General features: G+C 37.2%; 1 protein-coding gene across 1 annotated transcript in view; it reads left to right on the forward strand.

Moving 5' to 3' along the window:
- The window catches only part of LOC128859648 (SEC14 domain and spectrin repeat-containing protein 1), a 74,901-nt gene extending 50,386 nt beyond the window's left edge, over positions 1-24,515 (forward strand). Inside the window, exons 9-10 of the mRNA XM_054096619.1 lie at positions 15,806-16,115; positions 21,475-24,515. Of these exons, the coding sequence (XP_053952594.1) occupies positions 15,806-16,115; positions 21,475-22,200 (1,036 nt within the window). The 3' untranslated portion in view covers positions 22,201-24,515. The remainder of the gene's footprint in view (positions 1-15,805; positions 16,116-21,474) is intronic.
- The last annotated feature ends 1,834 nt before the right edge of the window (positions 24,516-26,349 follow it).

A 26,349-nucleotide genomic window follows, 5' to 3' on the forward strand; every position in this document is an offset into this window, starting at 1 on the left:
TTAATAATTTTCTGCATTTGCATATATTGGAGGTCAGTTGAGAAGTGATAGTTGCTTATAGATTTGAAAAGATGTTTCCTTCCTTTTCTTTTTAAATCAGCATTTGAATTCTTGAATAGTTACAGTTACTATGTTGCTCTATTTCTGTTGCCACGTTCCAATTTGCTCTTCTAATATATTTCCATGGTTGACAAATCTCTCCAAGGAACCACAATGTAAAAGCCCAATAATGAGATAAATACCACCAAAAGAAGGCTCACCTTCGTAACTTTCACTTTCGAATTTGTGTAAATTTTTGTCTATCTATTCTTCTCTGAAGTTTTATTTTTCTGCTACCACTTTTCCCTTCCTGCCACCATTTCTGGCAAATACACTTCGAGCATAAATTACGCCGCGATGAAACTTTGCGTGCGTTAGGTAAGATTTGGCGGTGCTTCCTAGCGGGATACATTAGGCTCCTCGACCTTTGTGGTGCCGCAGCTTACAAATTATTCTGCTCCTAAAAACAAATTTGTATTTAAAAAGCATTTCATAAGGTTTATTTCATTGGTAGACCTGAAATCCTCAAATTCCTTAAAGAGTTAACGATCGAGCATTTCAGCCTTTCGCCTAGAAAGGTACTGCTATTGAACAGGACATACGCTTACCTCCTTGCAAAGTATTAGTGAGTATATATTTTTTTGCGCTAAACATTTACGTTTTTGTATTGTTGTCAAAGAATATCGAGCAACTTGGCAAGTGCGTTCCATAAATCAGCAATTTCAGCAAACTTTTTGTGAATCAGCTAATCATTTTGCTGGTTTGTAAGGGGGCAAAAGTCTCTTCAGTACGACTTCCTCAAATACCAAACCCAGTAAATTAGAATAGTACTGGCTGTTAATTGCAGTCTTTTTAGGCAAGTAAGCAATTAGTGAAACTGCCTCGCCATTTCAGAAAACTGTAGTTTTACTATTTGACGTCGAATTTCCCACTTTGAATTTATTTGGTGGCTTTTTACTCACTGTATAGAGTCTTGTGCTTGGACTTCAGTTCATACAAACGAATGCAAGTTTCATTAACGGTTGCTACAAGAAATTCTTCACAACTTTCTAAAAGTAGAGCGCGGAGAGCATTCGCGGTATCCAGCTGGCACTTATTTTTATCAAGACCAAATTTTCTTGTAAAATCTTTTCAGTTCATTCTTTGAGAATTTGTAGTTTCTCTAATATCTGTTGGGATTTAATTCTTCTTCAGTACAAATTTTCGACTTTTTGAACATATTCTTGGCTCACTGCCGCCACTGTTCAATCTGGGGGGTGTTGTTTGTACAGATCTCTTTTCTTGGTGAAATAGCCGATCCCCTTTTTTTTACTATTGTATGTACTAATTCTTCTTCTTGATTGGCGCGATAACCGCTTACGCGATTTTGGCCGAGTTTAATAAAGCGCGCCAGTTGTTTCTTTCTCGTGCTAACCGGCGCCAATTGGACACACGAAGTGAAGTCAAGTCCTTCTCCACCTGATCTTTCCAACGCAGAGGAGGCCTTCCTCTTTCTCTGCTACCACCAGCTGGTACCGCATCGAATACTTTCAGAGCCGGAGCATTTGTATCCATTCGAACGACATGACCCAGCCAACGTAGCAGCTGGATCTTTATTCGCTGCGCTATGTCTATGTCGTCGTAAAGATCATACAGCTCATCGTTCCATCGTCTGCGATATTCGCCGTTGCCAACGTGCAAAGGTCCAAAAATCTCCCGCAGAATCTTTCTCTCAAACACTTCAAGTGTCGCTTCATCGTCAACGCTTCTGCGCCATACGTTAGGACGCGCATGATGAGTGCCTTGTAGAGTGTTAGTTTTGTTCGTCGAGAGAGGACTTTACTACTCAATTGCCTACTTAGTCTAAAGTAGCACTTGTTGGCAAGAGAGATTCTACGCTGAGTTTCGAGGCTGACATTGTTATCGGTGTTAATGCTGGTTCTCAAATATACGAAGTCTTTTACAACCTCGAAATCAAAGCTGTCAACAGTGAAGTGGGTGTACCTATTAAGAATGACAATTTTTCGATTTTTACGAACCCTGAACTTTCGGGGTCTCATTCGCAAAAATAAAACAAATTAAAACTGGCAAATAAATTAAAATTAAATTAAATTAATTCTGGCAAAAATCTATTCCTTTGAATTGCCTACAAAATTAAATGCTCCGCAGAATTTCTATCAAATAAATGTGTATCCAAAGGAATAAAGCCCCATGTCGAAAAAGCTCGTTCCAATCTCATACAATTTGAGCTGTTTAAGCGAAAAATACTCAATCATTGAATAAGTTATCAATATTCTTCGCCAAAATTGAAAAAAAAAACCAAAAATCTCGGAACAGTGATAACTGTTAATGAACCAAATACAACATAACATTAAATAGAGGATGAGTTATCACTTAGCACCTTAGGTCGTTATATGTATTATCAGTCCGCCCTCGTAGATATTGATCAATAAAATGACAGCACACGCCAAACCATCTACTCGTGCACTATTCCCAGTGAAGTTGTATGCACGTGCCCTTATAGTACTTTTCCATATACTCGTCCATCTTTAAAGCTCTGTTGATATGCCTTCCCGGTACTACCGTTAAATAAATCGTCGGAAGGCGAATGAGCATTAGGCTCTACGTCACTTACTCCCCACATGCAGCCCGTCAAAAGTTGCATATTTTGTTTATTTCCGAAGGAAACCACCCTAGTTATGCCTGTCCACTCCAGCATACTTGTCACACTTCGAATTAAGAGTTCTTTTTTTTATCAAGTATCGTCTGATTAGCTGCCGCTTACCTCGTATATGTCTGCGTGCTTTAATGCATGTTGCATATCGCTGACTTCCAACGAACTTTTATCCACGCATACTTTCAAGAGACTTCATGACGTCGACTATGTTTCCTGGAACTATTGGACCTTCTGATGTGCAGCTAAATTGTCTCTGATAGTCACAAATCGTGGGCATACAAAAAACACATGCCTGGCAACTTCTTCTTCATGGCATATTGGACGAGCCACGTATCCTAAGGTGATGTAGCTTAGTGATCTGTCATCAGTTATTTGTGAACATTTGGGGTTTAGTCATGGTACTTTATATGGGCACACCATGTGCATATACATAATTTCATTTGGCGCCATTGGTTTTCCACAGCTTGAAAGTGTTGGAAGTGAAGATGTATGACAATACATAAGAGCAACTCCCGATGGAATGAAATTCCATTATTAAAGCAGAAACATTAGAACTAAAAATAGGCGCTCTTAATGGAACATCCTTTATCATAGATAGCCACCCCTCCTTACCGAAATTAAATTCCTGTTTGTCTGAAAGAAAACCATAATAGAATTACAATACCGATTTAATTTTGGTTATTGTCCCGATCGCCACATTTGTCGTCCATCGCTTTTGTCGCCTATTTCTAAGACAATTTTAATTCCACATCGCCTTCACTTTGTTTACAGAATGTCTGCTTCCGCGTGACTATCCTCATGCACACACACACACGTGGGCGGCATGTATCTACACCTACATAGATGTATTTTTACTTCCTCTTTATACGCCAACTTCTTTTTTTGTTCTAGAACTCAAAGAAGTTAGTTGTTTGCCCATTGCACGCAAATGAATTAATTATGCAGTGATTGTTTGAATTTTTATAGCCATGTTAAAGTACCCTGCAGGAAAAATAGATGATTATGAAAGTTTAGTTATATATATATATAACCACTACATAAGCTTTTTTGATAGTTTGGATTAAGTAACAAAATATATCTATATATTTTTTGTTCCTCTAAGCTAGATTTAGTTTGAAACTAATTTTATTTTAATATAAAACATAAACTTGTTTTGATTTGATTTGAAGTGTGTTTCTCAAAACTGAGTATACGTCGTTTATATATATTTAACACATGGGCTGAAAAGTCCCAGGACGAACACATAGATGGTACTAGCTTTATTGCATCCACCTATTTTTCAGTTAGTACTAACTTTGAAAATACAGCTTCATGATATTCTATTCATTAGTTCGTGAGTTATTGTTTTAAGAGTGTCGCTACTTTTGTTATTTTCAAAACAATGGGTCAAAAAAAATTTCTGTTTTAATGAGTAAAAATACTCTATCCGAAACAATAATAAAACGATGGATTGCTGACTTCAAACGTGGTCGAAGAGACACCGATGATGCAAAACGCAGTGAATGGTAACACCAGAAAACATAAAAAAAAACCACAAAATCGTTTTGAATGATTGAAAAGTGAAGTTGCATGAGTTAACTGGTATCGTAAAGATATCAAAAGAACGTATGAGTATTTGATTATGAGAAAGTTCTGTTCAAAGTGGATGCTGCAAAGTAGGCAAAAGCAAGACAATGCACAGTATCACAAGTCAATGAAAATAATGGCAAAACTACATGAATTGAACTCCGAATTACTCCCACAGTATTCGCCAGATATGGCTTTCAGCGACTAGTGACTGGTCGCATACCTAAAAACTGCTCACTGGTAAGAAATTTCGCTCGATCGAATGAAGAGCTTATCGCTGAAACTGAGGTCATTTTGAGCCAAAGACAGATCGTTCTACAAAAGTGGTATGGAAATCTCAGAGCGGTGCTGGAATGATTGCGTTGTTCTTGAAGGAAATTACGTTGGTGAATAAAGCTAATTTTGAACAAAAAACAAAGTATTTTCTTTGTTAGGCCCGAGACTTTTTGGCCCATGTGTTGTACTTGTACGAGTATATCGTTTACGCTAAAAGGCATGAAATAAGAAATTTAGATAGATAAATACAATATAACTCGCAGGTAACGATAGCTCATCAACATTATACTTACTACTTACTGCTATCCTCTTTTTCCAGTGGAACATAGGGCGTCACCATCAACATTAGGACCAGTTTTAACTATTTCTCAGTTTTTTTTGAATAATTTTTTTATAATAGTATGGCTCATTGTCTGACAACAACTGTGTAAATCTAAGTTTCCATCTCACACAAACTTTAAACCCATTCGACTTTCATTCCATTCGGGTTTTAATTAGAATTTCTAGAAAGATTTTTTGTATGCAGCTTGAAGCTGAACATTTTTAGTATACTGATATACAAGGTGAAGTCCAAAATAAACTAGACGGAGCCAAAATAGAAACGACAGGAGCTTTGTTCTGATAACTTCGAGTTTATTTATTCAAAATAGTCCCCTCTGGCCTCGATACAATATTTTGCGCGATCTAAAAGCTTTTCGGAAAAGTGTTTCACGTCATTGACTGGAATGTCGATACAAGTCTTTTAGATGGCCTTTACGGACGCAAAACGTTTTCCTTTCATGGCCAAATACAATTTTGATTTATGGTTGATATGCGGTTTCTATTCAAAAAATCTGTTCCAACAGTGGATCGATGAGATGGTGCATTATCATGCAATAAGCGCCAGCTTCCTTCTTCGCGGTATTCAGGGCGAATTCGACGAATGCGGTGCAAAAAACGCTTCAAAAGGCCAAGATAGGCGTTGCAATTGCATTGACGGTTTGACCCATTGGCAAGAACTTCTTGTGGACAATTCCCTTGAAATCGTAAAAACAAATGAGCATCGACTTGATATTTCACTTCTCCAAAAGAGATTTTTTGGGTGGTGGCTCGTCTGGGGCCTTGCATTCGGCACTTTGACGCTTAGTTTCAGATTCATGTTGGAAACACCACGTTTCATCACCAGTTACAATCTTGTAAAGGAAGTTCTCGTATTTTCTCGCCTCTTCAATGAGGTCTTTCGAATGTTGAATTCTGAGTAATTTTTGGTCCTCAGTTAACTTGTGCGGAATGAAACGCGCGCAGACCTTTCGTAAGGCAAAACGATCAGTTAAAATGTAATAGATCGGTGTTTTGGAGGTATTGAACTCCGATTCCATGAATTTCAACGATGATTTTGGTTCATTTTTGAAAAATTTACGAACAATTTCGATGCAGTTTTCGGTGATTACTGATTTTGGGCGGCCATTTGTCATTGTCATTGTCATTTATGTCCTAACAACCATCTCTGAAACATGTAAACCACTTATGAACTCGTTATAAACTTCTTTCATCAATTCAAATGTTTCGGTAAAAGTTTTACCGATTTTAAAACACAATTTGATATTAGCTCTTTGTTCGAAACTAATTTTTCGTCCGATAACTCAAACATACTGACACTTTGGACGCAATAACTTTGCTTCCAGCGAATGTCATTAAGCGTTCACTGGAAGTCCGCTAGAGGTGTGACTTCCAACGCACTGACCCATTAAACAATTTTATGGCGCCAGTCTTGCATTAGGCATTTGTTTGGAAATCATTTCTATGGAAAAAAATGTGTATGCAATAAAAGAATTTTCAAAAATTAAACCGATTTTTGAGTGGCTTTAATCTTGCAACTTGTTGAACTAAAACTTATTGAGCTATAAAAATGCATGTCCAGAAATTTGGTTTTAAATATTCTGATTAAAAAGTTGAAGATATTGATGACACTTTGTGGAAATTTGTTAGATTTTTGTGAATTTTGTACAAAGTTTGCAATATTGAAAGTTTTGCTATACAGTTAACAATATTTTCATAAAAAGTTAGCAAGAAAATTGTGATTATTTTAAAAAGATAAAGTCACTTAATTATGCGAGTACAAATGTATGCATTTAGTGCTAATGAGACTTTTTTTAAATTATTTATTATTTGTTAAATATTTTATTTATTTATTTGAAGATGACAAGAAAATATACATTAAAATACCTTAGCAAAAATCCTTTGATTCGTCATTTTCTAAGAGTTTATTTAACTACGAAAAGTAACAGCCAACCCAAATTAAATTTTACTAAAATATGCGCGAATGCATTGATTCGGACCGAATTTAGCGTTTCCTTACTTTTTATATTAATAATATTCTATATTTTCCGCTTTCTCATTCATCCTTCCAGGGTTAAAGAATATTACGTTGACCATCTTGTTGACATACCAGCGAGCGCCCTGAATCCCTTTTTGCATGACTGATTAGTAGTTATGTGCACAATGATTTCGGTAATTCACATTTTTTACGGTCACGGCATATTATAGCTTTTTTTTCTTGTTCACTCCTCTCGAGAGCATAGGGTCTCGACAAGACTCTTTCATTGTACACGGCTCTGTGCTGTTGTTTTTGCACCCTCCCATGAGCTTTCGGCGTCTGCTAGTTTGTGCACCATCGACCTTCTCCAAATGTTTTTTGGTCGACCGCGACCTCTGCTCTCTTGCGGGTTGCTGCCCAGAGCCGTTCTCGTTATGCTATCTGGTGGTTTTCTCAATGTGTCACCTATTCGTAGCCACTTTCTGCTTTGATTTGCCTAGGGATGAGTTCCTCGTTCGTTAATCTCCACATGGCTGACCTCTAACACCATCACACAGAGGCTACAATCCTTCATATGGCATACTGCTCGCATGTCCTCATGTGTAGATTTCACTTAGTAAATACAAAATTTCCAACTGGGTGCAAGAGCGAGCGCTTAGAAAAGAAAATAGTGCTTGCAAACCATGTGGTCTCTGATACAAGCTGAGTTGATGGGCTTTCTCTCGACTTATTTTCTTAGCAGTCTTTTCTTTGCAATATTGTGGTTGTTGTTATGTTTGTGCATTAATAAAATATTCAAACAATTTTTAGCATTAATTTGCGTTTACTGCACTTTAAATGCATTTTCATCAATGCTTAGAATGTAAATAAAGATTTTATAATATGTAAACACATACGCACATATGCACACACATGCATGCATTTATTATAATTGTAGCCAGTTAGTCTGTAGGTTGAGGTTATTGACTGTCTTTCTGACGCCAAAGCGATGATTATAGCGAAATTATGCTACGTGTGCTGTGAATGCAATTAAATTGCATTTCGTGATTGAAAGCTTCTTTTTGACTGTTGTGGGAATGATTTAAAATACATTATTAATATGCATAGCACCAATGTATGTGTTAATATGTATATTAATTATCGTTATTAGAGCGAAAAGATAGTATGAACCGTAACTATTTATATTTACATAGAAAAAAACACCAACGTTTTCTTTGTTCGTTTCCATCGACTTTTCAAGTAAAGGGTTTTCCAATAAGAGGTGTTATTCCCGTAAAAGATCAATGGTTTCGTTGCTTGTGTGGCACGTAGCGCCGTCTGGTTGAAAATAAACATTGCCCAGACCAATATCATCCAATTCCGGTCATAAAAAATTGTTAATCATCTCTCGATAGCGCAAAACATTCGCCGTAACTGTTGCTCCAGCTTCATTTTCGAAAAAGTAAGGTCCATTAACTCCGCCGGACCATAAATCGCACCAAACGGTCATATGTTGAGGGTAGAGAGGCTTTTCAACAATAACTCTTGGATTTTCTGAGCCCCAGATCCGACAATTTTGCTTGTTAACGAAGCCACCGAGGTGATTTTTCGATGGAATTCCGGTTCATTTTCATGCATTTCAAGGACCCAATCAGCAAAGACACGACGTTTTTGATGATCGGCCGGCTTGAGCTCTTCTGTTAATTGGACTTTATAAACCTTAAGACCTAAATCTTTATGCAAAATACGGTGTAATTCCGAAGAACGACGAGGAATGGACAAACCAATTTTAGTCATCCGAAGCTAAATTTTCGGGTACTCTGCAGCAGAATCCCGCTCGCTCATTTCACACGTATTCACACAATAGTTCAATCAGTAATTGTACAAATGGCAACGAAGTCAATGGCTGTGTTGAGTTTTTTCGTATATCATTCAGTTGTTCCGTAAACAAACCAATGTCATGACCCTGGTTATCTTAGCAGGTAAGCCGATCTCTCCACAATTTCTGAGAGCCGGTTAATTGTCTGATGTTGGCCATTTCTACGTCGCCATTCAGTAGAGTACTCCAGCTGATATATTATGGAAACCAACAGCTGATTAACTGGCAGTTGCAAATCAAATACATTTATTTACTTATGGAAATATAAGTGGGAGTGACTTATTATGACTTTAAACCAACACTTCTAATAGAAAATTTTGAACGAAAATGGGCTTCTGATTCATTTTCATCTCTTCTAAACCATTTTCAAACGTTTAATATGATCATGGGCCTTAGCCAAGTCTTTAGGATCGCTTAAAATATTCCACTTTTACGACATAGCTGGCAGCATAATAAAATATGTAGAATAGACATTCATTTTAATAACTCAATCATAAAAATACTCATATGTCGCTCACCACTTAATCAGATTTATTTATTTAGCGTTTAGATGGTGACACACATACACATTCAGTTTATATGTGAGCGCTAGCGTATATTATTAGGGTGCCTTATTTTGAAGTACATATCAGTTATTAGCCTCAGTTAACTCAGCATATAAAAGAAATTATAAGAAATTCTATAAAGTGATATTGAGGGGATAGGTCAAAAGGTCACTGAAAAATAAGGAATAATTTTAAATCATATTATGAATTTTTACACAGTTAAAAAATCGTTCACTGTGGTTTCAAGTCCTCTAAGCAATTATTGAACCATTAAAAACTTTACAACGTAAGATAATCTGACACTTACGACGCCTTGTGAGCCACCTAAATACCTTATTTTATATGATTTTTTCCAATTATGTATACCAATTTTTATTTCTTCAGACTCTAAACCATTTCTCATACGCATTTTCTTCATAGAACGAATGCTCGACATTTTTTCATATGGAAGAAAATACCCAACATCAACTCGATTTTTGAGCCACTGGAAACTTGGTCTTTATTATACCATCATGCAATGGACTTTTATTTATATACCTGACATTTTTTTTAAATACTGTTTAATGTGTGTGAAATTTTCTTGAAGATTTGTTGCATTTTTTTAATTTGCACAAAGTTTGAAAATTTCTTTTACAGGGTGGGCCATAGAGCGTTTGCTTTTTGAACCACCTATTTTTTGAGAATGGTAACACAAATGTAATGTCAAATGTGTTCATATAACCTATTTCCAAAGTGTTGAGTCTTCTTCTTCTTTTCTGATTTTCACATCGGTGGCTACGTCAATATGCAAAATTGTCGGATTTGGGGCTCCGAAAATCCACACGTTACTGTAGAGAAGCAAATGCATCCACAACGAGTCACTGTTTGGTGCGGTTTTTGGTCTGGCGGCATCATCGGGCCATTTTTTTTTCGAAAACGAGCGAGGAGCCGCGGTCACAGTAAATGGCGAGCGTTACTGTGACATGCTCAACGAGTTGTTTCCAAAAATTGAAGAGGATGACATGGACGACATTTGGTTTCAACAGGACGGTGCAACTTGTCACACTGCCAAAGTTACACTCGAACTTTTGGCGTTTTTGAAAACCGAATAATCAGCCGAAATTCCGATATCAATTGGCCGCTTTGGAGCTGTGATTTAAGCCCGTTGGACTGTTTTTTGTGGGGAACCGTAAAGGACAAATGCTATGCGAACCATCCAGAGGCGATTGATGCTTTAAAACACGAAATCGAAGTTGCCATTCATGAAATTGGAGCCCAAACAATCGAAAATGTGCCTAAAAATTGGGTTGATCGAATGGCCTACTGTAAAGCCAGTCGTGGCAGTCATTTGAACGATATAATTTTTCATTCATAAATGACGATGTTCGATCTTCAAAATAAAAAAAAAGTTTGAAACAATATGGATTAGTTTTTTTTATAGCCGATTCAAAAAGCTAAGTTTACATGGCCCACCCTATATAAGACTTTTGTAGCAGAATGAACAATAGATATAAAACAGATTTTGGAGATGAAGAGCCTATATAAAATTTGTTTTTTTTAACTTTAATCCAAAGTGCCCTGAGTATAGGTGCATGAGCAAGATAATTAGCAGAGATAGAGAGTTAATAGGAAAGTGATGCAAATAACGAAGCCTATCCTCCCCAAATAGCCTTCACCCATCGTCGTAGAATACTTGCCCTAGATGTGGTACCACTTCATTTGGCTAAAGAGGCTCTGTGGGCCGAGTCAATTGGTACGCCTTGCCAGCTTCTTGGTAAAGCCGGCACCCCGGACCCAGGCTCGGATGCGAAGGCTAATCCCCTCCTCATCTTAAACTTGTGGATTATTACTGAAATCGATGAGGCCCTATGCTTTACCTACGAACCACGGGCAAATATATATTAGTTTATGTGGAGATAAAAAGGACGAAGAGTTTTGCTAGGTATATTAAAACTTATTAGCTCGAGAAGTTCAGAACAGCCCGTGGAACTACTAAATAGTTACGAAGTAAGAAGACTTTAGACTCTGAATTATTCTTCTGCTTTGAGGTGTTTTTAAAGTTATTAACATATTCGTGCACTATATGAGCACAGCGGACAATTAAATTTTATCGACTGGAATGTTAAGCGGCAGGCAATGGCAAACCTCCGAGTGTATTTCTGCCATGAAAAAGCTCCTCATAAAAATATTTGCCGTTCGGAGTCGGCTTAAAACTGTAGGTCCCTCCATTTGTGGAACAAAATCAAAATGCATGCCACAAATAGGGGAAGGAGCTCGGCCAAACACCCAAAAAGAGTGTACGCGCCAATTATAAAAAAAATAAAAATAAAAAAAATGTTAAGCGAACGAATGATTGGGAACTTGTGCGTCGGTGAAATATCCAGTTCGAAAACAATTTATTTCCTCGCTAAATACGGGCGACGTGGAATGAATGGATCCATTCGATGAACGCATTCGAAAAAATTATCAGCTTGAATTTGTTGGCTAAAATATTATACTTCAATCACCTTAACTTTCTTTGACTTCGATAAACCAGAGAGATGTGTAGTAGTTCGAATTCTTCTTCGTTCTCTAGTGTACTTATATTATAATGACTGATAGATTATAAGATCTGGACATTCTAAGAAAAATTGTGATAGTAACTTTGGCTGCTACATCTGAGAATTTTACAGCAGAATACTGCCCCCTCATTCCACACGCATTCTTACAGGTACGTACTTTCAATCAGTCGTTTACTGTCAACTGTGAGGAGGCACCAATATTGCGATTAGATTTTTCGAATTTAAATATTTATACAAAATTTAAGGGGTCGCGAAAGTCTAGACCTCGAAAATTTAGGGTATTTTCAGGATTTTTTTTTTAAATAAAAAAATGAAAAACGATATTTAAATGTTTTAGGCCTTTTATTTAACTTCTTTTACATACGAAAAAAAAATTAAATTTTAATAATTTTAAAAATTATACCTGTTGCCAATTGGGGTTTTTAGTGTTTTAATCAAAAAAATGCGAAAAAATTGAAATAATAATATAATTCTAGTACGGGCGATAGTCATTGATGTAGTGAACAACATATTAAAATTTCACCCGATTCGGTTGAACAGTGTTTTTTTTTTGACAACACCAGTCCGAAAAAAGTACTTTTGAGATAATTGAGTTTAAAGTTTTGGGAGTGGATAATGCGACCATTGATGTTGCCGCGTGACGAATCTGACTCTGCATGCTAAAACGGATGTAGAATCAAAAATTGTGGGAATATCCTTCCGAAAATTGGACAGTATATTCTTAAAAGCCTATACTATATATATAAAAAAAATATAAAAAAAATCGAATTTTTGAAAATTCTAGACCACTTAAGACGCTGATCCTTATAATAAACTTGTAGATTCTCAAAACTCGCTCACATTTACTGACGGTGGTCCCATATCGTACTCTGGGTTTTATCTACAATTTTATGTGGTCATCACTTGTGGTAATACGACTGCGCCTATTTGGTACATCAGCGCTGGATGGCTTCGATCAATGGTGAAGAGTTTTCATAATACTTTTCAAGCTTCTAGTTGGTTTGATTTTGAGTTTAGAGTTTGATGATCACGCGCTATTCACTTGCCTCCATTTTTACGAAAATGTTTCTAAGTGAGTGCAAAGGTAAATTCGTGATGGCATTAGAGCGGCTGATTTTGCGATTTTATGTATTGACTGTCAAAGTGGCCTGGTTCTGTGTTGCTGCTTTGTTTGTTTGTTAACATTTTCATGGAAAATTTTACATTAAGAATCTCTTTAACAAAAACCAAATACATGTAAATGTTTTTGTTACTCAAGTTCTGCCACCTTTCATAGATTCTTGGTGTCAGCTTTAAATGGCTCTCAAAATACTAATACAGGGCCCGCCATCTATCGTTACGGATTTGAACTAGGTATTATTTGAAGAATGGTAACACTTAGCTGTCATCTGATTTGACAGAAAATTAGTTTTATTCTTCCGCTGAACGAAAATGGTTGTGTAAACGCTCAAAGAACGCTGGGAAATATTGCGACATTACTTTGAAAATCATGGTAATATTGCAGAATGTGTACGAAAATTACGTACGGCAGTGGGAAGAAGAAAAGCACCGAATGAAGCGTATGTGCGTAACTTTGCGAAAAAAGTAAGAGAAACTGCGATTTGACGTCTTTGGATTATTATCTTTGGGGTGCCGTCAAAGACCAGTGTTATGCCAACAAACCAGGAACAATTGATGCACTGAAGACCAACATACGCGATGTCATAGCTGAAATACAGCAGCATACAATCGAAAATGTGTTGAAAAAGTGGACCGATCGAATGGGATGGTGCATGGCTAGCCGATGCAGCCATATGAATGAAGTTATGTTCCATCATTAACCGGAAGGATTGTACTTCAAAATAAAAAAACAGTTTGGAAAAATATTGAGTAGTTTCTTTTTTTATGGCATTTTTAATTCCGTAAAGTTATATGGCGGACCCTTTACATATTTCGTAGTTCACCCTCTAATCAGTGAGGTAAATATTTCCTTACTTTCTTTAGCGGTTTGCACGGTGTAATTAAAGTGGTTTGTGTTTATGCAATTGGCCAGGAAATTTATATTCGGTATTCGCACATGCATCATCTCGAAACTCGCAATTAGATAACACAGCACGCATACGTATGCGCCTACATACATATATAAGTATATATAGTATGTTATTAAAGCTAAATAGATAAAATGCGTCAGTTCTTATATTCTTGGTTGATCTCACTTGGCTAAAGTTTAGTGCAGCTGTTGGCCGAAAGAAAAAATCAAAACTAAAAGAAATGAAAGAGTATAAATATTTCGGGCTTTGTGCAGGTCCAAAGTAAATATATTTACATAAGTGGCTTTTGTAGAAATTAGAAGAAAATCTAGAGAAAATACCAGCGCACCGGAGAAACGCACAAAAGTAAAATTGATTTCACCCAAAAGTTCACTTTTACTAAAATACAAAAAAAAGACAGAGAAATGAAATAAAATAAAAATAAAACACAAGGAAACGTCACATAATTTTACCCATCCACGCGTCGCACTCACGAACAAGCAACCAAAAACGACGAAAAGACTGTCGCATTCACCGGCTGCCAGGAACACTCGTTTAATAATACATATTTTTTTGAAAAATTTAGAGCTCGCAGAGGAGCTGTCTGACAGACAAGTTAGTATAGTTTAGTGCGCGATCCAGCGCGGTTCTTCAGCAATTAAAATACCGAAAGCAAAGCATTTGTTTAACAGTTTTTTCTTCCGTTCTACGATCGTACGAATTGACTTAAAAAACGAGCGCGCGTGGCAAAACAAAAAAGTTGTGCGAGGCGGGGTGTTATAAAAAAGTCGCTGGGTACGAAAAGTGCTGCTTAAAAAAAAAATAGTTCCTACAAACCAATTAAAAATAGCGAAACGCAGGTGACGGTTGCGTAGCCTGTGAAATACTTAATATTTTCATTATTTATTATACTTAGTTAAAAAATAGAATTATTTACTGCTCGTAAAAATTATTTGCGTTAGCTGGTGAAAGCACACAGTTAGCGCGTAATGCCTTTATGAACAAATAATTGCAACTGAAGAGCGAAACGAATAGCGCGGGTCGCACTTACGAAACCAATCTTCCGGGTACCTATCGACTTTTGAACGAAAATTCAAAAAAATTAAACCGAAAACAAAATTTAAAAATAATACTAAACGAAAATGTTCTCACGTTTTCGTAACTTATTTTCGAAAGCAAAATCCGAAACCTCGCCGGAACCGCAAACGCAACCGGAACATAAATTCGAACCGGAACCGGAAAGCGCGGAGCGTGCTAACGCGTATGGAAATGGCGGTGTCGACCAAATGAAATTAGAAAAAAATCTCGATCATACTAATGCAGTGGAATACGCGAAAACCACAAATCTGGCAGCTAAAAATATCGATAATAATTCTGATGGAAACTTAAACGTTCCAGAGGACCAAATTACAGGGGTCATTTGCGAAGAGCAAAGTAGTGCACTGGCAGAGAAAGTAGAGCTCGCGCAAATTCCCCCTTCAAACGAGCACCAAAGTGATGTGAACATTGCACACGAATTAAGTGCTGTGACACTGGAAAGTACGTCCACAGCAACTGAAAGCATTTTAGAAACGACTGACAACAGCAAAACAGAAGAATCTATAAATATGCCAGCAAATGAAGAGATTGCAGAGGAAGAGAGTGGGAATCGTAGCGAAGAGATAGGCAGCTTCGCAGCGGACGAAGAAAAAACGACAGTTAACGGGAATGGGTTGGAAGTGCCTTTCAAAGTTGACAAGGCGGAAATTAGGGTCAACACTGAATCGGCTGCAGTTGAGGATGAGCAAAATGACGCTGCAAATGCAGTTGACGTAAGTGCGAAGGCAGTGGGGGAAGATACTTTATCACAACAAGACGAGCATGAGCAAACAAAAACTGAAGTAGATCTGGATAGTTCTGTAAACGACAGCGCTGATGTGGAAACGCCAACCAACAAAACTTTTCTCAATCCTTTACTAGAAACCACTACACTACCAGAAACAAGTCTAGGTGCTAATGAAACTATTCAAATTGCTTCTAGCATTGCAGTTGATGAGTTGGCAACGGATAACTCTAGTCCTGCCGGTGATATGCTCACGCAGTCTTCCAGTTCAGATGGCACAACAACCAATGAGAGCATCGCTGAGTCCAGTTCGATTGTCATAAAACCTACGGGTAACAATGAAATCGCATGCACGGCCATCTCGAATAAGCTGCAGGAGATCGCTGAGGTTGCTGAGTCTTTGGATGCCTCTATACGCGATGTGCAACAGGATGCTGAGGCGTTGGAGGTGAATTTAACAGGCAGTGCTGCGAAGAAACGAGAGGCTATGAGGAGTAATAGTAGTGAGGTGAGTCAACTTGAATTATTTTAATTTACTTTATTTCTTCGTACACTTAGAAGATTTTCATTTAAGTAAATAATACCTCCATATAGCAGTTTCCTCAGGATTTGCTGAATCAGTCAGAGAGTCAGAGTCGCTTGGATGACCCTTTGAATGGCATATCAGTATGGAAGGTTATATGAAACGTGGGGGATTTATTTTAAACCTGCTTGTAAGATCAGAAATTTGCGGCATACCAACTTAATCAAAAAGTTCCTGGAATATATACAGAAAATTCCAAATACAAGTTTATTCCTCAAAATGTGTATTATCACCTTCAAAATACTCCCAACTAACTGCAACGCATTTATGCCAGCGTTTGATCCGACTCTCGAAACATTTCTGGAATTCTATTTTCGGTATACCAATTAGATATAGCCGTCTTCGATTTTGCCATTCGGCTGTCACAACGTGCTCCTCGTGGTAGTTTTTTGACTCGATCAAACAGAAAAAATCACAGGCAGCCATATTAGGTGAATTCGATGACTATTGGATGGTATTTGTTTTGTTCTTGGCCAGAAACTCACCGATAATAATGACACTGTGCGACATTGCGCTATCATGGTACAAACTTCATAGTGGTTTTCCCACAAATCCTTTCTCTTTTGGCGGATTGCTTCTTGTCAATATCTCATTACGCCAAAATACTAGTCTTTTATTTTTATTTTAGCTGTCTGACCTTCTGGCAACAAATTGCCGTGTACAATACCATTGCAATCCATTAAAGCGTGAGCATCGCTTCGTTTTTGACCGAAAACTTCATGATTTTTTTGATCTTGGTTCATGCGGATCTCTCCACTCACTCGTCTAATGTTTGGATTGTGTGTTGTACTCATTAGTCCACATCTCGTCTCTAATAACGGTATGTTTGATGAATGTTGTGTCGGATTCAGCTTTGGAAATCATGTCTTTGGCGACACCGTGATATCTTTTTTGCAACGGGGTACCTTTTTTGCACGAAATTCAGATCTTTCAACGCCTAACTTGGTAATTTGCCTTGTCATAGCTTCGAGAGTTGCGTCAGTTGTACGGCATGTAGTGCCGTCCTGTTAGAAACACAGTTCGGATATATCAATGTTGTCGATCTCTAGTTACAGAAAGTCGGTTAACATTGCTCTATGCTGAGAGCCATCAACGACAGCGCAGCTGACTTCCTCATTTCGAAAGAAATATGGTTCCATGATACGTTGTTGCTTGACCGCAATTTTTCCTATTGGAAAAGCCGCTCAGTCAAAGGTGGGCTTCGTCCGAGTTTCCCGTTTTGGCCCAAATTCGGATTTGCTTAATTATAATGGATTCGGAATTTCAAGCAAGAAACATTTGCATGTCAAAACGACAAACCCTACTGAATATTTTGACAGCTGAATGTCGTTGGTAACTTTGGCAGCTGCTGAAACGAAACGATTATTATTAATTACTATTATTGATATCTAGTTATCTTATGGTAAAGGGCGATCAATTTAGAGGTTTCGGAATTTAAATTCAAATAAAACGACAAGAATTAAAATTATCTTAAAATCTTTATTATTTTTGCGTAGAAACATTCATTACATTTTTTTTTTAAAGATAATCTCTTCCAAATGTTGGCCGCATCTGCGCCGTAATTCGGCCATCCGTAAACACAAATTTCGGTCGGTGTCTCGTTAATAACTTAGAAGTGTTGTCCATTGCCCCAATCTAAGCTTGTTTACCCACAAAACGTTTAGATTTTACATACCCCCACAAATAAAAAGCTGATGATTCCTCCAGCCCATAGGCCGCATCAAACTCTTGCTTTCAATGGATGTAATGGCTGTTCTTGAATGGCTTCGGTGTGGGTTGCTCTTCAGCCCAAGTACGACAATTTTGCTTATTGATATAGCCATTAACAAAAAATGGGTCTCAATGCTGAATACCATAAATTAGTCTGAGCGGGCGATGCACACTTTTCACAGAGCGTCGATTTTCGTAATACAATCTTTCCACGATGAAGTAAGTATCAATGAATAGTGAAAAAAATTATGTCAAACACAAAAAAAAGTTGTCAAGCGTGATCTGTCAAAAAAATCCATTTGGAAAAGTACCTCCAATCTGATTATCCTCTATATCGAAAATAATTTATAAAAATGTAAGAAAATTTAAATTCAATATTTTCAATTCAATTTTCATCATCGGCTTATTTTGACCTCCTAAAAATAAACTGAAAATAAACATATATTTTAAAGTCTCAATTTACAGAAAAAATAAACTTTTGGTGAAATTTCGTTAATACTGTTCCAAAAATTTTCGCAAAGTTTATAAATACCTCCTAAACTAGAAATCTGCTTGAAAATTGTTACATCAACTTTTGATGTGAAATTTAATTATCTTCAAATTCCTTTGAAGGAAATTGACTTTCTACATCCGGAAATAATGTCATTTTAGTGAACTTTCTTTTTCAGAACACAGAAAATTTAAGTTCTGCTTTATCTCGGAAACTGTTCCACATTTTTTTTAAATTTTGATTTCATATTCGGATCCAGTGGCAAATTTTTCATAAGAAATGTTAGTTAAATGCCACCGGACAAGAATCGAACAATGAGTCTCAAGAATCGCAGAACAGTCAACAAAGGTGCGACTCATATACTTATGGAGCCTATGCGTCCCCCATATAAGGCAAATAAAAAACTGTATGCCCAGTTCGTACATTATAGTTGTAACGGCATTTCGTGCCAATAACAAAACAATACAATTTCGGAACCGATATGCAAAAGGTTTTTGTTGGTATTTTAGAGATGAAATAGGATAGGTTAGGTTGACCTGGCTGGCTGATTGGTCTTTAGTGTTACCAGATGGAGCTAGGCCTTTACGTTTCTTTGTAGTAGACATCTTATAATACGTCTGCGTATTTTGCGAATCTAAGTAACCTCCGAAGCTTTAACCCCGAGAGGCATTCTAACTGCTCATATTGTAGAGCTCCGGGTACCCAATAGATGTGCAACCGTCTGTCTGCGGCTAGTCTCTCTATGGCTTCTCTGCTTTTTAGAACATTTTTAGATGAAATTTCATATGAGTTTATTGCTTTTATTGCCGCTTGACTGTCAACGTATATATTTATTTTGGAGTTGCTTGATATCTTTGCGAATGCTATTTCCACAGACTTTCCTACAGCAAAAACTTCTGCAGTGGTCAGGAAGCTTAAATGGCTACCTGATGCATAGCTCTGCGCAATAGATCCCTGCCCTTACTCTGTCCAACATTTTCGAGCCATCTGTAAATATATTAGGAGTATCTTCTTCTATTGTTGTTCGGAATTTCTTCACCCAATTGCATTTCGGAGTCATATATTAGTTCATCTTGACCCTGTAATCCATGCCTATTGAGCTATGTCCGAATGTTTTATGGATAAATTCACTCGTTGCGTTGAGTCTTACAGCAGATTTAGCTGCTAGACATTCCGCTGCAACGTCAATCGGTGGCTGCTTCAGTATTCTTTCATGCGCTGCTGTTGGAGTAGTCCTCAACGCACCTGTGGTGCAAAGTGCATCATTACGTTGAATACTTTCCATAAGTTTTTTATGTGTCAGTTTTCTTAGCACAGCCCAGGAAAGCCAGGAAAGGGACTGCTCTTCAACTGCTTAGTGATAAAAATACCATTGAAATACCCATGGCCACGAGTAAACTAATAATAAAAAACCACTTTATCCAAGAGGCCAATAGGTCATGGAAATATGAAGCTACGTGTCTAACAGCTAGGCTACTATGTCCGCAAATAAACAAAAAAGAGACAAAGGAATTGCTTAGCCTATCATTAGCTATTTGGGAGGTATTCCTTGAGACTAGGAGCTTTCTGCCATGAATACTGTAAAAGTTTTAGAGATGAAGAAGAGAAAAAAATAGTTGAGCATTTCCTTTATAATTGTCCAGCCTTAGCTAAAATTAGAACGGGTTGTCTAGGCAAATAATTTTTCAGTTCTCTTATAGAATTATCTGGCGTGGGGATGGGACCAATCCTGTGCTTCATAAGAACCACAAAATGGTTTAACGAAGAAAAGTAAATAAGGTTTCCGCGTAGCACAATGGTATCACAACGAACCTGTAAGGTCTAAGTAAGTTGGTCGTACCGACCGACTACCACCATAACCTAACCTAACCTGGCGCAGTCCACCAAACCAAATACCAGAATACCATATAGTAATATTGGCTTTACTATAGTTGAGTAGCACCAATACATTATAGCAGGAGGTAGACCCCATGTAACTCCCAGGTTCTTTTTACATGCATATAGTACGCTTTAGAGATTAGATAAGATTATACAAATAGACTTAAGGCTGGTACTAACTTCACATTTACCAGCATTTGGATAATTTTACATCAATATGTACTCGTATGGCGAACTGTAATAGCTCATATATTAAACAAAATAAAATTAATTAAAATAAAATCAAATAGAACAAAATTATTACATTTCATTAACACTTCTTTGGTGCTATTCAAATTCCTCGTAGGCCATTTGTGTGAATTTTGCAACCAACATACAATGTAATATTCGCCGTGCTTTGCGGCAACTGCTCCAGAAGTGACTCCAGGTACTTTAGAAAAGGCTTAAACTTGAATTTCTGAAAGCTTCGTGAAAGCTGGTAATAGCTCCTAGACTGCCCATGCTTGAAGATGTTTTTAAAATATTAAAATTAACACACATATACTTATATATTGATACAAAAAAATTTAAAGAAGATTTGCCTACGCTCTTTGCGAAAAGGTTTCGCTTAAAAATGCCATGTCTTCAGAGTATTCTATTGGATTTTCGCCCTTTTTGTGGTGGCTACGGTTGATTTGAGTTCTTAAAGGTATTGTTCTTAAGCACACTTACTTTCTCGAATGACTTGTTAAATTTGCAATTTCTCAACAGCTTGCGAATTTTAACGAACTGCCAGTTTTCGCCCAATTTTAAATGACATCTTAATAGGCATACAAAAATGTTGCTGGCGTCATGTTGCGCGGTTTTTTCACGGTGTGATCTAAGTAAAACTTTGCCGTGAAATACATATGAAATTTCACGCATTTTTCACGGTAATGCAATTCGTAGGGATTTTTACAGCAACTTCACGTGAAATCCGAACTTTGTGTTATTCTTTAAAAGGTTCCCTCAATTCATGTATGAATAGAGGCTCATTTGAGTGGCTTTTCGCAAGAATGACTCTTACAAAAACTCGTGATGAGGGTAAGCTTTCTAAGTTTTGGCTCCTGAATGACTCATTTATTATTCTAAATGCTTGCTGGAAAGCCACTTTAACAATAATTTAATTTAATTTATCGCTAAAAAATATGTTTTTTGTCATATGTATATACGCATTTTCTTCTCCAGGATTGGCACTCACGTTCAACAGAGGATGACTCTTTTGTTACCACCTCCGAAGGCAATTTCACGCCGCATTCCCACTCATCTTCGTACCACACAGCCTCTGGACGCACTTCTTCGTACATTAGCTCCGATAAAAACTCTTTTGATGTGAGCGAAGCTGATGATTCGACTTTTGCATCTGCCTATGAAATTCCCGCTGACATTAATATGTCCTTCGATGGTTCGGAGCAAAGTTTTGTATCCGCTCAACAGCAAGAGTGTACACCTTCATCACTTCAGCAACAACAACAGCACCATACGGAAGAGCCAATTGGTAGTGGCGCCTACGCATTGCCACCCGCCGCTGACGAAGCCGATGGCGATGGCAGCAGCATCGCTGACGTTGAGGAGTTGCACAGTCAAAGTATTACACCTACACCTGGTGATGGTGATGTGGAGCAATATAATTGCCAAAGTATACCCGTCGAGTCAGAATCCGATTTAGATTCATCTTTTATAGTCGATGCACCATCCATAGCAGTGCTGACGGAAGAAACAGTGCCGGTCACATCGGTGACACCGGAGGTGAGCACGTGTTCAAGTACTGAGTTGCAGCAGCAAATGCAAAATCACAACAATAATAATAATACTAACAACAATAACACGAATAGCCAAAAGCCAAATGCCGCCTGGCGACGCAGCAAATATTACGAGAATATAACCAAGCAGACCATTAAGGGATTTCTATAGGCGAACATCGTGCGGGGGCGGCTACAACAAATGACAATGCCAACGCTAACGCGATGCTTTGCATGCGTTCCTTTTCACGCACATACACGCCCATATACATTCATACATACATACATGAAAAAGAAACTAATTCAAAGAAACCAATATTTTGTAAAATTTATTTGCTTAAGCTAAATTAGTTTGCTGTTTATAAGCCGATACGCAACTAACCGTGAACTTAGCCGATTGTTATTGCATACATACAGCCATACATAGACGCGTATGTATATGCTTATACATGTGTATGTATGTGTGTAACTTGAAAACGCATGAGAATCGGAAATGTTTTCTAAATAAAATGGCTTTGCATATTTGTATGTTTGGAGGCGTATGAAAGCATGAGTGGATGTGTGTATGTACATGTTTATGCATGATTATAATGGTAAATATATGCATACTCCTGTGCTCATACTAATATTAGTGCGACAAATTCCAAAGTTTTATTCAATTCATAGAAAAAAAGAATGCCAAGCACTCGTTTCATGGAAGAAAATGTCTAGCCCCATAAGCACAAAAAAAAAAAATTATTAAAAATCAACGAGAATTTTGAAGCACATTAAACTGGCACTTTATTATCCCAAAATTCATTGAGCTTTAAAACTGCATACCCAGAACTTTTCTAGAATTTATCGAAACAAAATTTAAATCTTGATAAAAATTTGTTGAAATTTTTAATATTTCTTATAATGCTTGAAATAGAGCTCCAGATACTCGGATATTGAGCAGTGCGAGTAGTTTGTTCGAAATTTTCAAGTTTGAGCAACTAAACAAAAATTGTCAATTTTATTTTTCAACATTTTTTTTAGTTTGCTAACGGCGTTAGCTCTGTGTATAAATAGTTTGTAAAACTTAAAAAAAGTGCTAACAAAAAAATCAAAACGCGGGAAAATTATCGAGCAATAATCGTTAAACAGGTATGCGTGTACTCCTCTTCTTCTTCATCTGCTTAGCGTCACATTCCTTGATGAACCATTGCTTCCTTCACAGTTTCTTGCCATCGATCTCGACTTACAGCCACTTCCCTCCAACGTTGCATGCGCATTTTCTAAAGATCAGTTTCCACATCTTCTAGGCACCTTTTCCTCGTGCGTCCCCTTTTTCTTTCACCAATTGAGCGAAGATTTAGTGCCTTTCTCGTTAATCGCTCACTTGGCATTCTAGCCACATGTCCCAGCCATCTAAGTCGTTGAGACTTAATAAATAGTATTTTAGTTTCTTTCTTAACTTTGCCTTCCATATTTTGGCATCGTTCCTAATGCGATAAGTGCCATCTGCCAGTCTAAGCGTACCATAGATCTTTCGGAGCACTCTTTTTTTCAAAGCACATTAGCTGTTTTGTGTCGTTAGCTTTCAGCGTCCATAGTTCACGGCCATATGTAAGCAGAGGTCGTCGTGTCAGTGCTTTATACATTATTAATTTTTGCTCACGCGATAATATTTTAGATCTGAGCAATTTTAGATTAGCATTATATGCTTTGTTGGCTGCCCGAAGATCGAGTAACCAGTTTCCCCGAAAACTGGAAACCTCGATGGAAGCACTAGGACCTAAAGAACGGAGGTGAGCCCTACACAGCCTCGGTATGCGGGTACACGTCGCTCCTTTAGCCGGGCTGTTCGAAAATGTGCGAACAAAATCGAGAGCTCTAGCTCGAAACTTTAGTTATATGGCATCATAAGTTGTACATTAGGTAATATGAATTATACTTTCATAAAAAGAATAAAACTAAATAAAAAAAAAATAAAACTAAATAATCGAAATTTTGCAATAGGTCTACTCTGCTATTATAGCGAACACAGGTGTACATGTGAACCTATAAAAATGCTCTATATTTATTTATTATTTTGCAAATTTTAAGTGAAGCTAATATTTTTCTAGACGTCAAATGCGCGACCCATTCAGTAGCCTCTGCCAGCGGCATGAATTTGGTTGCTTTTTGGCGTCGTTTGAGAGTTTGTTGCTTTTGGAAAGCGCAAAGCGTTGAAAACATATACGAGTATATGTATGTATGTATGTATGTATGTATCTACTAATGAAAGACTATACTACACATATGTATATACACACATATACATATATTTGTGCAATCATAAACATTTTAGAATGCATTTTCGTATTTAATTAACTTTTGGCTGCAGATTTAAAATTTTCTTGGCGTTTTGTTTGGTTGCTGAATTACTTAGTTTTAATATTTTATACTACCGGAGAATTATACCTGTAATCTAGTTAAAATAAAAATGGCAAAGAGTTATGCCGTCAATTTAGAAATATGTATTTATGCAACTACTATAAAATACTTTAACTAATATAAATAAAATAAAATAATATAAAATAGTTGGTTTATTTAATGAAACATAGTCAATTTTTATTTTACTATTTATATTTATAATTATGTACATATAAATTGTTCTAAATATAAAATAATAACTTATTAAGCATGAATAAACTCTAAACGATTACACTAAAATTTTTTGAAAAATATAAATTTTGAAATATTTGTTCTATTAATTTCTATTTAGCTGAACGTGAAACTGGGTTATTATGAATTTAATAAATTTTTGATAATTTTTGTATATTCTTCAGTCATTCCTTTTTTAGATTTTTATTCGAGGTGAAGTGGACGCTTTCTATTTACTTTTGACTAGTTCGCGTTCCATATCATTTTGCCTTGGAAATGACTGATAATTTTTGGGCACCTTTATTCCAAGAGGGAACTAGTGCCTAATTCGAAAATTGTGGCCTAGAGAATTTATCATAAGTAGAATAATTTTTGTATAGATGCGTACAGATTCGAATTAATTACAAAATCTCTAGTTTAGTCAAAACTGGTGAAAGCTTTATAGGACAATTCAGAACTAAGCGCAAAAGACCATGACAAAAAAAACTATAATAAATGTACAAAACAAAAAAAAGAATTTGAGAGAAATCTCTGCTTTTTACCTTTACTCGCTCCTTTGCGCGCTGCAGCTGTCACGTATGATGCCATTTGCAAAAAAATTAAATCTTCCGGTGATTAGTTTTGCGCCACCTTGTATGTACAGTGTGCATTAAGTTAAGTTACGTTGTAATGGTTGCCCAGAGAGTGGGCCCACTTGGACGAAAGAAGTTTGGTTCATCCTTTGTGAAACCATTCCAGGAGGGGAAAAGAGGTGAAGGAAAAAACGATAGGACGAAAAGGAAGGGATGGGGAGGGTTGAGTTGTTGTGTACTATGAACGGTGACTATTTTGCGGTTGTATTAGCCGTTTTATGCTACTAATGAAGTTAATCAGATTTTTCATATCAAGACCTGCTATGTATATCAGCAGGCGCAGAGAAGAAGTGAGAATCAAGATGCTTAAATCTTAGTCCCTCGAGAGCGGAGCAGCTATGGAGCAGATGCTGAGATGATTCCACCTCATCCTCTATACAGCTGACGCAAAAAGGACTCGAAGTAATTCCGAGTCTCATGGCATGTATACCCCGCGGATAGTGCCCTGTGAGGATGCCCACAAAATTTGAGAGCTGAGACTTTGTAATTCAAGAATATCGCTCCAATGCCTCCTATTGGCGGTGATTACTTCCTCGTTTGAACTACTCTGCCCCATGTTAAGGAGCAAGAGAAACTTGCAGCAATTCATAACGCAATCCACGCAGTTTGGCGGCGACAACTCCGGATGATTGTGCTGGTGCGTTATTGTGGTGGAACCGCACCTTTTTTTCGCCAAATGCGGCCGTGTATCCTTCCAATAACTCGCAATGGTGTAGCCCAGTGATCGTTCTTTATTTTTCTAAAAAATCCATGAGCATGACGCTGTTCGCATCCCAAAACATCGTCACCAGGACCTTTCCGGCCGATGGGACTGTCTTCGTCCTCTTTGGAGAAGATTCACCAGGGAAAAATCCATTGTTTTGATTGTTGCTTAATTTCTGGTGAGTAATGATGAATTCAAGTTTCATCAACGGTGACAACTCGATGCAAAAATTCCTTTGAATCTGGCTTAAATTGCTCCAAACACTGCTTTGAAGTCAACAGCTGCATTCGCTTGTTGACCACCGTGGCACCCATCGGGCGGACAATTTTTTTATCGCCAACTTATCATTGTAAAATATGAATTGTCGTTCCGGTCGGCA

This window comes from Anastrepha ludens, chromosome 4 (genome assembly GCF_028408465.1).
Source record: "Anastrepha ludens isolate Willacy chromosome 4, idAnaLude1.1, whole genome shotgun sequence".
NCBI classification, from domain to species: Eukaryota; Metazoa; Arthropoda; class Insecta; order Diptera; family Tephritidae; genus Anastrepha; species Anastrepha ludens.